Source organism: Ursus americanus, chromosome 7 (assembly GCF_024610735.1).
Source record: "Ursus americanus isolate L20-20 chromosome 7, mUrsAme1.1.p, whole genome shotgun sequence".
Taxonomy (NCBI): Eukaryota; Metazoa; Chordata; class Mammalia; order Carnivora; family Ursidae; genus Ursus; species Ursus americanus.
Genome location: NC_142133.1, coordinates 22,740,187 through 22,753,723, shown reverse-complemented (window position 1 = coordinate 22,753,723; position 13,537 = coordinate 22,740,187). Strand labels below are relative to the sequence as shown.

The following is a 13,537-nucleotide window of genomic DNA, read 5'->3' as shown; positions in this document are numbered from 1 at the left end:
ACCAACTGAAAGAGAACTGGGAGCCTATCTAACCAGTAACAGTGTATTTTCACTCCTCAGAGCATTTCCATGATTGAAGATGGAGCCAAAGAAAGATAGCAACAACAAAATGCTAAGAAGCCAAGTGTTGTTGAGCTAAACGTTGCAACATTCCACTTAGAAATTGTGTGGTTCTGTACTGTGGTTTATCCTTCTCTGCAGTAACAAGCAAATTTGGGCAAAATAAATCTGTTATCCCAAGGCAGCCAGGGAGATGACAACCACCACTGCTGGGGCCTCACCTGACAGAGCGGTCGTCACTGCCTGTCACAGCCAGTGGCTTCTTGGGGTGCAGGGCCAGCGCCCAGAGTTCCCCCTCACAGTGGCCCTGCAGGATCAGCATCGGCTTGTCTCGTTCGCGCACGATCACTTCAAATATCTCACTGTCCTGGGTCCCTGCTAGAAGGCGGTCTGCTTTCCAGCACACACTCCGGATAGAGAGGCCTGGTGAATAAAAATAAAGAAATAAAACAAAAACCTATATTCACGCCATTTGCAAATAAAGAAAAACACCTAAACATCCTTTCACCAGGATAGCATCCAATGCAATGCATCTTAAAAATGCCTGAAGGAGAAATGTCAACTCCACACACCATCTGTATTATTTACCATTTCCTTCCATGCATTGGTCATTTACCCCACCCCTTGCCATCTAGATTTTACACAAGAGTAATCACTCCCATGTGACATAGGGTAACTGTGTTTTTACATTAGAATGTATTTTAAATACTATATCTTAAACTGAGTATGAGGAGAAATTGGTCTTTGTGAAAAACTGTCCCTTTTTGAAATAAAGTACTTCTGATTTGCTACGGAAAAGTTAGGAGTCACTTCAATCTTTAGGCTGCTGACACTACATTAAAATTAAAGGTGGACGATACTGCAGAATGGTTAATTGCCATATTAGGCAAGTTTACTATGTATTTGATCAGAACCTAGACTCATTTTGCTGGATAACAGATGTACCATGTCCCAGAAATATGCAAATGAAACTAATTTCAGTCTCGAAATACCATCAAACATTTGTCGGTGAAGATGCTATTCTTCTCTGACTTAACATTTTATACAGTCCTCTCTAAAAGCACAGTACTTCTTTGAAATACAAACTTCCACCTCAAGAGTACATACTCTCCAGGCAGGTCTTCATTTGCATGCCTGGTTTTTTATTTCTTGGACTTCTTGTGGCCTGTTTTGTTCCTTACCGGGTACATTATTTATTTAGTGAATTTTTCTCATGCCTGAATTAGAAATACAGACAGAATCCTGCTTTCACAACTACTTTAAATAAGGCAGGGATGTGTTAAGCTTTGAGATCTGAGTTGTCTTCCCAGTGGGCTTTGTGTCTCTGGTATAGAAAGTACCAGAAGACAGAGCACAAGTCTTTAGTCCTACTCTGTACCTGATTGGCCAGACACACCAGGGAGTTTCCCTTTCTCTCTGGAAACCAGTTTTTCTCTGCATTAAATGCAGACTGTAATTATGGAGACCATGTAAAGTTATCACCCGAGTTGGGACTACTTTGAAAGACAAATTAAATTTACATACTTTTTTAAAAAAGATTTTATTTATGTGGAGAGAGTGTGTGTGTACACAAGCAGGGGGAGCAGCAGACAGAGGGAGAAGCAGGCTCCTCACTCAGCAAGGAGCCCAACGTGAGGCTCGAACGCAGGACCCCAGAATCATGACCTGAGCCAAAGGCAGACGTTTAACCTTCTGAGCCACACAGGCATCCCATAAATTTATATACTTTAAGAATATTTAGTTTTTAACCAAAAAAGCAGCTTTACCATGTTGAAATAAATAGTTCTATCAAAAATATTTTCAAATATAAAATTATAATTACACTTTATTACAAAATGATAAGTTCAGAACCAAGGGGTGAATATGCAGAGCACAGAGGATTTCCAGGGCGGTGAAACTATTCTGTAAGACATTATCATGTTCGATACATTTTATTATATGTGTGTCAAAATCCACAGAATATGGGGTGCCTGGGTGGCTCAGTCATTAAGCATCTGCCTTTGGCTTAGGGCGTAATCCCAGAGTTCTGTGATCAAGCCCCACATCAGGCTCCTATGCTGGGAGCCTGCTTCTTCCTCTCCCACTCCCCCTACTTGTGTTCCCTCTCTCACCGGCTGTCTCTCTGTCAAATGAATAAATAAAATCTTTAAAAAAAAACAAACACCCACAGAATATGTAACTCTACGTGACCACGAGAGTGAACCCTAATGTGACCTATAGGCTTCGAGCAATGATGTATCAACTTGGCTTCACCTGCTGTAACAAATGTACCCCTCTGGTGGGGGATGTTGATAGCCAGGAAGGCTGTGCATGTGAGGTGGCAGAGGGTCTAGGACAAATCTCTGTGCCTTCCATTCAATTTTGCTGTGAACCTAAAGCTGCTTTAAAAAAATTAAGTCTAAAAAAAAAAATCCAGGACAAATGCTAAGCCAAATGGGATGCTGGGACAAAAGAAGGGTTAATTGGGGGTATATGGACACACTAACTATAATCCTCCCCTTAATCAACTCACAGTGGTCTTAAAAGGAACCAATGAGAGGATACATTTATTTACAAGAAAAGTATTTTTTTAAGGCACAAGGCTATTTTTCATGCAATAACTCTCTTTACCCCTTGCTCTGAATTCATTGTGTCTTGAAATGGAAGGAAATAGTACATAGGCTGACTTGTTATTCCCACTTTGACACATACCTTGGCAACAGCTAGTTCGGGGTCAGTCACCCAAAATCCTGCCAGCAAACATCATGACGGGCTTTCAAGGTTGGCAAGGACAGATACGTGGTGAAAGCATCCGGGTAAGACTGCAGAACGGCAGGGCAGGCAGCTGAGCAGAGATGAAACTCTGCTTTGTAGCAGCAGTCTTTCTGCCCTATCCCTTTCCTGTCCTTCTCTCTTTCTCACACTTTTCCAGAGGTTTAGTTACTGTTTGCTAATTAACATATTCCTGTTTCTTTCAGGACGGGAGTAAATTTGTTACAGGCTTTGGATCACTTATGATTTTATTGCAGAAGAGGTTCAATACTTTGTTATTCAGAAACAGGAAGAAGAGGGGTGCCTGGGTGGCACAGTGGTTAAGCGTCTGCCTACGGCTCAGGGCGTGATCCTGGCGTTATGGGATCAAGCCCCACATCAGGCTCCTCCGCTATGAGCCTGCTTCTTCCTCTCCCACTCCCCCTGCTTGTGTTCCCTCTCTCGCTAGCTGTCTCTATCTCTGTCGAATAAATAAATAAAATCTTAAAAAAAAAAAAAAGAAACAGGAAGAAGAGGAATATTAATTATTTTTTTAAGTATTTAATTTATTTGAAAGAGAGCAAGCACAAGTGGAGGGCCGAGGGAGAGGGAGAAGCAGGCTCCCCACTGAGCAGGAGCCTTATGCGGGGCTCCATCCTAGGACCCCAAGACCATGACCTGTGCTGAAGGCAGATGCTTAACCCACTGAGCCACCCACGCACTCCAGGAATATTAATTCATTCCAACATCAGCAAAAAACATCAAATAATTTACTTTTTATTACATTTATTGTCTATTTCCTCTCACTAATGTCTGTGAATACAAGAATTTTCTCAGTTGTATACACTGTTGTATCTTCAGTACCTAGCCCGATGTCTGGCATGGAGTATATGCTCAATAACAACGGCCAAAAACACCAGAATCACAAACATTTCTCGTGCCCTTGGAAATACCAAGAAATAAACGATAATATCCCTATCCTCAATGAAAACATTGAAAGAAGGAAGGATATATTCATCCACTTATTCAAACATTTTTTATTAAGTACCTGCTATGTGCCCAAGACTAGAGTTTGGATAGTGAGTAAGTCAGGCTCATGCCCCACTGGAGTTTATTTATATTCTAAGGAGGCGCAAGACATTTGTAAGCAGATATTTACACACCAAAAAATAATTTAAATGGCATATACAAGATTCTAGGTCAAGATGGAGACACAGGAGGATCCTGAATTCACTCCTCCCATGGACACATCTAATCTACAGCAACATAGGGAACAATTTCCCCCGAAAGAAACCCAAAAGCAGCCGAACGATTCCTCTATACCAGGCAAACAAGGAAAGAAAAACAAAAACAAAAACCCAACCCTCGCATCAAAATGAGTAGGGGAGGCTGATAGACAATCTTACTATAAATCCCACCCTCGGGCAAGAATCCACAATTGGGAGCAAACTCACAACTCTGAGCTTCTTTCTGAGGAATGAAAGTTTTGAAGCCCACATCTGACACCTCACTATTTAAGACCTGTACTTGAAAGATGAGCCCCCAAAAGACTTAGTTTTGAAAGCCATGAGGGCTTTCATCCATGAGATCCACAAGGCTATAACGAATTTAAAAATCATGGGTTCACTGTGGCTATCCTCCAGGGCCTGGTGCAGAGGAAACTGAAACGCCCAGTTGTTCTGTGAAAGAGGACTATTTGCTTAAAGTTTCAGTCTGAAGGGCAGGCATCTAATCTAATACATGTCTAGAGGTCCACTGAAATACTCTCCAAAGACTGAGGAGGCCAGAGGGTGCCACATTTGCACTTCTCCTCTGCCTTGTTCCAGCTTGCTGCTGTCTCCTACAAAGAATCCTGTACACACAAGGGGCTACTGCCCAAGAGTCAGCCCGTGACCTCCTGGCTTGGGAGGCCAGCAGTGCCTACATTCATGGATCCCACAGGACTGTAACAAATGGAGAAACAGTTCTTAATCAACTACCCCTAAGGCACAGCAAAGACAGAGCAGACTGAGATACCCAGTCTCTCTATGGAAGAGGCCTATTAATTTATCTTCAGAGCTATGGCCTGAGGGGTACACCTTCAATTACTGGATATGACAAAGAACCAAGTAGGCTGTTTATACAATCACAAAGGTTTGATGGACAACCAAGAGCTAGGGGAAGGTTTGAACAATAAGATTCACCTACATGAGGCCATCTCTTTAAGACCAGAAGTGGTGACTATTTTATCTAATGTAGAGAAACGAACAAAGAGGGTCAAGAAAAAAATGAACAAACACAAGAATATGTTTCAAATGAAAGAACAAGATAAAATCCCAGAAAAAGCAATGAATTGGAAATAAGTCATTTACCTGATAAAGAGTTCAAAATAACAGTCCTACAGATACTCACTGAGCTCAGGGGAACAAAGCATGAAAAAAATGAGACTTTCAACAAAGAAATAAAAAATATAAGAAAGTAGCAAACAGAAATCACAGAGATGAAAACAATAGCTGAACCGAATAATACACTAAAGGGCTTCAACAGGAAACGAGATGAAGAAGGAAAAAGGTCAGTAAACTCACAGAGGGCAGTGGAACCCACCCAATCAGAGCAGCAAAAAGAAAAAAGAATGAAAAACAGCGAAGACAGCTTAAGGGACCAATGTTAGTCTCTTGATGTTGTTTCATAAATCCCTTAACATTGGTATTATAAGGGTCCCAAAAGAACAGGGAGACAGGGCAAAAAACTCATTTGCAGAAACAATGGCTGAAAATTTCCCTAACATGGGGAAGGAAATCGACATACAGATCCAGGAAGCCCAGAGAGTTCCACATAAGATGACCAAAAGAAACCCATACCAAGATATATTATAATTAAAGTGTCAAACGTTAAAGACAAGGAGAGAATCGTAAAAGCGGCAAGAGAAAAACAATTTGTTTTGTACAAGGGAAGTCCCATTAAGACTATAAGCAGATTTTTCAGCAGAAATTTTGCAGGCCAGAAACTTTGCAAGGAATGGCACAATATATTTAACTTGCTGAAGAAAATACCTGCCAACTAAAAATACTCTACCTGACAAAGTCATCCTTCAGAATTGAAGGAGGAAGACTTTTCCAGACAATCAAAAGCTAAAGGACTTCATCTCAATTAGAAGAACCTGACAAGAAATGTTTCAGGGACTCTTTTAACTTGCAATAAAAGGGCACCAATCAATAATAGGAAAAGATATGAAAGTATAAATCTCACTGGTAAAGGTAAATATAGAGTAAAATTCAGAATAATTTAATACTGTACAGGTGGTGGGTTAATTATGTATAAAAGTAGGATGAAAGTTAAAAGACAAAAGTAGTAAAAACAACTATAACCACAATACTTTGTTAATGGACAAAAGAAAAAGATGTAAGTTGTGACATCAAAGCAAAACATGGAAGGGGGGAGTAAAAATGAAAGCTTTAGAAGGTATTCAAACTGAAACTATTATCGACTTAAAACAGACTATTGTAAGTTGGTTCAGGAAAGCCTCATGGTAACCACAAAGCAAAACCACAGTAGATACAGTCAAGATAAAGGAATCTAAGCATACCACTACACTACAGAAAATCATCAAATCACAAAGGAAGAGAGCAAGAGAAGAACAAAGGAATTATAAAATAGCCATAAAACAATTAACAAAACAACAATACCTATCAGTAATTACATAAAATGTAAATGGACAAAATTCTCCAATCCAAAGACGTAGGGTGGCTAATGGATAAAAAAATAAGATCTATGTGTTGCCTACAACAGACTCACTTCAAATGTAAGGACACACAAAGACTAAAAGGAAAGGGATAGAAAAAGGTATTCCATGCGAACAGAAACCCAAAAAAAATCTGGGATTTCTTAAAACAGGCTTGAAGACAAAGACTGTAATAAGAGACAAAGAAGGTCATTATATAACAATAGAGGCGTCGATCCAGTGAAAGGATATATTTGTAAATGTTGATGCACACATCACAGGAGAACCAAAATATATAAAGCAAACATTAACAGACCTCAAGGGAGAAATGGCCAGCAATACAATACTGTAGCAGAATTTAATACCCTACTTTCATCAGTGGATAGATCATCCAGACATTAAATCAATAAGGAAACAATTGTCTTAAATGACACATTAGACCCGAAGGGTTTAAAAGACATTTAAAGAACATCCCATCCAAAACCAACATAGTACACATTCTTCTCAAGTACACATGGCATATTCACTAGGATAGATCATATGTTAGACCACAAAACAAGTCTTAATAAATGTAAGAAGACTGAAATCCTATCAAGCATCTTTTCTGACCACATGGTATGAAACTAGAAATCAATGACAAGGACAAAACTGGAAAATACACATGTATGTGAAGATTAAACAACACATTACTGAACAACCAATGGGTCAGAGAAGAAATCAAAAGAGAAATAAAAAACAAATGGAAAATAGAAATACAATATACCCAAACCTAGGAGAGACAGCAAGGGCAGTTCTAAGAGGAAAGTTCACAGCGATAAAAGCCTACATTAAATAACAAGAAAGATATTAAATAAGCAACCTAAATTTATAGCCCAAAGAACTAAAAAGAGAAGAACGAATGAAGCTCAAAGTTAGGAGAAGGAAGGAAATAAAGATCAGGGCAGAAAAAAATGAGGTAAGAGACTAAAAAGATAATAGAAAATATCAGTGATACTCAGAGCTATTTTTTTAAACAGATAAGCAAAAGAGACAAACCTTAAGTTAGACTTACCAAGGAAAAAAGAGAGGACCCAAATAAAATCAGAAATGAAAGAGGAGACATTACAACTGATACCACAGAAAAACAAAGGATCAAAAGAGACCTCTATGAAAAGATATGTGCATACAAACTGGACAATCTAAAAGAAAGGGAAAGTTCCTAGAAACATCCAATTTACCAAAACTAAATTGTGAAGAAATAGAAAATATGAACAGACCAACAACGAGTAAGGAAATTGAATCAGTAATCAAAACCCTTCCAACAAAGAAAAGCCCAGCATCAGATGGTCTCACTGGTGAATTCTACAACACATTTAAAGAAGAATCAACATCAATCCTTCTGAAATGCTTCCCAAAAATGTATGAGGAGGAAACCCTTCCAAACTGATTTTATGAGGACAGGACAACCCTGATATCAAAACCAGACAAAGATGCCACAAGAAAATTATAGCCCAATTTCCCTGATAAACATAGATGCAAAAATCCTCAAAGAAATATTAGTAAACCAAATTCAGCAATACATTAAAAGGTTCATATACCATAATCAAGAGGGATTTATTCCATGGATATAAGGATGGTACAGCATCTGCAAATCAGTCAGTATGATACACCCCATTAACAAATTAAAGGCTATAACTCATATGATCATCTCAATGGATACAGAAAAAAGCATCTGACAAAACTCAGTATTCATTTATGATAAAAACGTTCAACAAAGCATGTATAGAGGGAATGTACCTCAACATAACGAAGGCCACATATACAAGTCTACAGCTAACATTATACTCAATGGTGGAAAGCTGAAATCTTTTTTTCTAAGATGAGGAACAAGACAAGGATGCCCACTCTTGTCACTCTTGGAACAAGTATTTGGAAGTCCTACCCAGAGTAACTAGGCATCCAAATTGGAAAGGAAGAAGTAAAACTGTCACTATTTGCAGATAACATGATTTGATATACAGAAAGCCCTAAAGATCACAAAAAGAGTTAGAACTTCAGTGAAGTTGAAGATTCAAAATCAATACCCCCAAATCATCTGCATTTGTATATGCTAAAAGCGAACTACCAGCAAGAGAAATTAAGAAAACAAAGCCTTCTACAATTGCATCAAAAAGAATAAAATACATAGGAATAAAATTTTTTAGAAGATTTATTTATTTATCCTGGGGGGGGGGAATGAATGCAGGGGTGGGGGAAAGGCAGAGGAAGAAGGAGAAAGAAACTCAAGCAGACTCTGCTCTGAGCATGGAGCCCAATGTGGGGCTTGATCCCACCACCACGAGATCATGACCGAAGCAGAAACTAAGAGTGCAACACTCAACCAACTGCGCCACCAGGCTATCCTACCTAGGAATAAATTTAACTCAGGAGGCGAGAGACCTGTATGCTGAAAATTATAAGACATTGATGAAAAAAACTAAAGATGACACAAATCAATGGAAAGCTATTCCATGCACGTGAATTGGAAGAAGATTGTTAAAATACATGGAATGTACTACACAAAGCAATCTACAGTTTTAATGTAATCCTTATCAAAATTCCAATGGCATTTTTTGCAGAATAAACAATCCTAAAATGTGTTGTATGGAACCACAAAAGACCCTGAGTAGCCAAAACAATCTTAAGAACAAAGCTGGAGGCAACATGCTTCCTGAATTCAAATTCTGTTACACACCTCTAGTAACCAAAACAGTATGGTACTGGCACAAAAAGAGACACATGGATCAATGGAACAGAACAGAGTCCAGAAATAAACCCACCCATATATGGTCAATTAATTTATGACACGGAGTCAAGAATACACAATGGGAAAGTGACAGTCTTTTCACTAATGGGTGTTGGGAAGACCGGACAGCCACAAGGAAGAATGCAACGGGACCATTATCTTACACCATGTACACAAACGTTAACTCAAAATGGATTCAGGAACATAAGAGCTGAAACCATAAAACTCCTGGAAGAAACACAGGCAGTAAACTCTCTGAAGTCATTCTTGGCAATGATTTTTTGGCTCTGACACCACAAGTAAAGGCAACGAAAGCAAAGTAAACAAGTGGGAGTACATCAAACTAAAAAGCTTCTGCTCAGCAAAGAGAGTAAAAGCGAAATGATAAGGTGACCTACCAAATGAAGAAAGTACTTGCAAATCATAAATCTGATAAAAGATCGATATCCAAAATATAGAACTCCTGCAGTTCAAGCAAAGAAATAAAGATTCCAATTTAAAAATGGGCAGAGAATTTGAGTAGACATTTCTCCAAAGAAGACATACAGAGAGCAAACAGGTACATGAAAAGGTGCTCAACATCATTAATGATCAGGGAAATGCAAATCAAAACCGCAATGAGATATCACTGCACAATGGCTATCGTTTAAGAAGATAAGAAATAACACGCACTGGTGAGGATGTGGAGAAAAGGGAACCCTTGAGCACTGCTGGTGGGAATGGAAATTGGTACAGCCACTGTGGTAAGCAATGCGGAGGTTTCCCAAAATTAAAAATACAACCAACATACGATCAAGCAATTCCACATATAGATATTTGCCCAAAGGAAACCAAACACTAATTCAAAAGGAAAACGAAACCCCATGTTCACTGCAGCATTATTTACGAGGCTATTCCATGTTTGGGCTACATGTTTACCGATGAAAGAATGAATAAAGATAATGTGGCATACACACAGTGGAGTATTACTCAGCCACAGAGAAGGAAATCCTGCCATTTGGGACAACATGGGTGGACCTTGAAGGCATTATGCTAAAGGAAATAAGTCAGATAGAGGGGCACCTGGGTGAGGCAGTCAGTTAAGCATCTGACTCTTGGTTTCAGCTCAGGTCGTGATCTCAGGGTCCTGAGATTGAGCCCTGCGCTGGGCTCCGCCTTCAGCATGGAGTCGGCTTGAGTTTCTCTCTTCCTCTCCCTCTCCCCCTAGCTCTTTCTTAGTAAATTTTTTTTTTAAAAGAAGCCAGATAAATATTATACAAACTCACTTATATGGGGAACCTAAAAAACAAACAGGCAGCAAACAAACAAAACCCCCTAAATTCACTGATACAAGGAACAGATTGGGGGTTGCCCACATAGGGGGGCGGGAGGCAGGCAAAAGGGGTGAAGGTGGTCAAAGGGTACAAACACAGAGTTAGAAAATCAGTAAGTCCTGGGGATGTAATGAACAGCATGAAGACTATAGGTTCATAATACTGTATTGTATATTTGTAAGTTGCTAAGAGAGATCTTAAAAGTTCTCATTAAAAGAAAAAAAGATAGCTATGTGGTAGTAGGTGTTAACTAGACTTATCGTGGTGATCATTCTGCAACATATACATATATCGAATCATTATGTACACCCGAAATGAATATGTCAATTGTATCTCAATAAAAATGATATACACATACAGATACACCACAGATCTCAGCAATGTGTTACATAGTGTAACTGTCATGGAAATATTCCAACCACAGTCCCTTCATAATTCCTCTGTCTTCAGGACTCACCCTTCCTGAGCAGGCCCGGTCGCTATGGCTGCCCGCTGAGCATGAGCATGCCGGCCCTTCTGCACGGCCTCCAACAGCATGTCCTGCTCCATGGGGCTAAATGGCTTGAAAACTGAAATTTCTCCCCAAGATCTGGCTTTGTATTTGGTCCAGTATACAAACATTTTTTTCTCCCCACCACCCCTACTATTTTTTACCTGCTTATCTTGGGGAACAAATTAGGCAAGGTACCAGAATATTATAACAAACAATCTGCCACCTGGAATTGCCAAATGTTAATGTTTTTAAGAAGTTTGCTTTGTCTTTTTTAAAGAGGTTTAGGAACAAAGAAAAACTTTCCAACTCCGTGAAGACTGATGAGCCAGTCAAGTTACACAGCACCCACTGTGTTTTCAGACTGTGTCCAGAGAGTTCTTGCATTCCTCCAAAGGGCCTAAGGAGTTTGGCAAGGAGAGGGCCAGAAAACAAGAGACCGAGAGGCTAAGTTTGAGGATCCCACCCCTTTTCCCCTCAGTCCCTCATGATGTGTGTTTCATAGCAGATTTCCACCGAACTAACCAACATATGGAGAGGCTTCAAAGAAGGCAGAGGCAATAGAGTAAAATTGATATGGATTATTTCTGACTAAAGATGGGCAGAGGGGAAGAAGAGAGATGGAGGGAAGGAGTTGTTACATTTTCATTGTTTAGAACATAAACTTAATGAGATGTGAACATTTTCTCTCAGAGACCAACTCAGGCTCTCTGCAAATACTCATTGCTTCCAACAGATAAATTGTATTTGGTCACATCAGACAGGTCAACTCCAGGGGTCTACCTAAAAAGACGGATAGGACACTGGGCCACACTGACTTCCAAGGTAATTATTTAAAATAAGAATCACGTCCTGAAAACACCTCAGTGGACAGAACTGTGAATAGGTTTCCTAGTAACACCCCATTTTCATCATTTCTAAACCTAACTGCTGTTCTGCATGCAACACTGGTGAAGAGAATGACAGAGACTCTTCTGGGTACATTCTGGAGAGACCCTGGCGCATGGCATATCCCTGCGGGGCTCTCACAGGATTGCCCTTCTCCTGTCTGTTGAGACTTGGTTTTAACTTCTCTGACACAAATGCAGAGAACAATAGTGTAATCGTGGTTTCCTATCCAGACTGGCCAAGGTGGTCACTCCACTGGGAAATTACAAAGCTGTCTTTGCTTTTGTCTTCTGCTGTGGGAGTCCAAAAACCATAAGGTATTATTTGGAATATGGTTAGAAATCCACCAATAATAAAGACAGAGCCAGGAAAAATCATCCTATTTAAGACCACAGAAGGGCTCTTTTCTTCTAGATAAGTGCAAGTTTCAGAAGGTTTTGACAGTATGAGCAGAAGGCATTTTGCTGAATTGTAGAGGTGGCCTTCTCGGACGCTCCTCTATGAGAAATGTGGGGCTCTGGCCTGTGCTTGGTCCAGATAGCCAGCAGATGGCAGTAAAGAGCAACCACCCACTTAAAAATCATAAGGCAAAGACCAAAATCTCACCAGCTGCTTGCTGCGTTTTGTATTCAGACCAGACAGTGGTAAACAGCATCTTTCTAATCCTTTTGGTGAATGCCCTGAAACCAGGGCATGGGTAGATCTAGCCCATGAATATCAAGAATATCAACACAGACCTAAAGGACATTGCTTATTTTTCATTGGCTCACTGAACGGTTAAGTACACAGACTGGAATTACACGCCAGCCCCAGCCCCTCCCAGCTGCGCTATGGCAAGCCATCAGTCTTTCCAATCTTCAGTTTCCCTGTGAAGGGGAGAGAATATTGGCACTCATACTTCACAATGCTGTTATGAGGAATCAATACAACCATATATTTAAACACTTGACCCATGGTCTGGCACTTAGGAAATTAATAAATAGGAGTTGTTCTTATCTTAACCAGCAAATTGTTATTAGTCTCAGCGGAGAGCACCTTGCTGCATATGCAGTCAGGTTCCAGCCCCGCGCGGTTCACACCAGGAGCGGTGAAGAAACTGCGGCATACACCTTCCCTGGAGCCTCTTAGCTGCCTCCCTGTGTTACAGCTTATGTGTTGTCTGTTCGCCGTTTTGATGTGCTGACACCACAGACTCTCAGAAGGAAAGGCTAGGTCCAACACACCAAGACAGAACAAACCACCTGGGGAATAAAATGGCCTTTTCCCCCCGGTTATTTGGCCCGAGAAGGGATGACGGTGTGGGTGTGGCGGGCAGGGGGAGCACAGAATAGTGTTCTTGAATCCAGGGCTCCTAGGCCTGGTCTACGGCAAAGGCCAGGAGCAGGGACTCCAATCCTCATGGCACATCCTAATCTACCTGGAAAGTGTTTTTAAAAATATGGGGTCCTGAACCCCAGCCAGAAACTCCTCTCAGTCGGTCTGGAGTGGGGCTAGGCATAGGTATGTTTAGATCCCCAGGGCTGAGAACCCCTTGTTGAGAACCACCACCAAGCCGTTCCCAAGCTACTTTGTCTCATCAGACTTCTCAGTCG

At 40.4% G+C, this 13,537-nt stretch overlaps 1 protein-coding gene across 1 annotated transcript in view; it reads right to left on the bottom strand.

Annotated features, from left to right (window-relative positions):
• Positions 1–13,537, bottom strand: part of EML6 (EMAP like 6) — a 275,854-nt gene that overhangs the window by 119,145 nt on the left and 143,172 nt on the right. Inside the window, exon 8 of the mRNA XM_087863403.1 lies at positions 282–483. Within this exon, the coding sequence (XP_087719529.1) occupies positions 282–483 (202 nt within the window). The remainder of the gene's footprint in view (positions 1–281; positions 484–13,537) is intronic.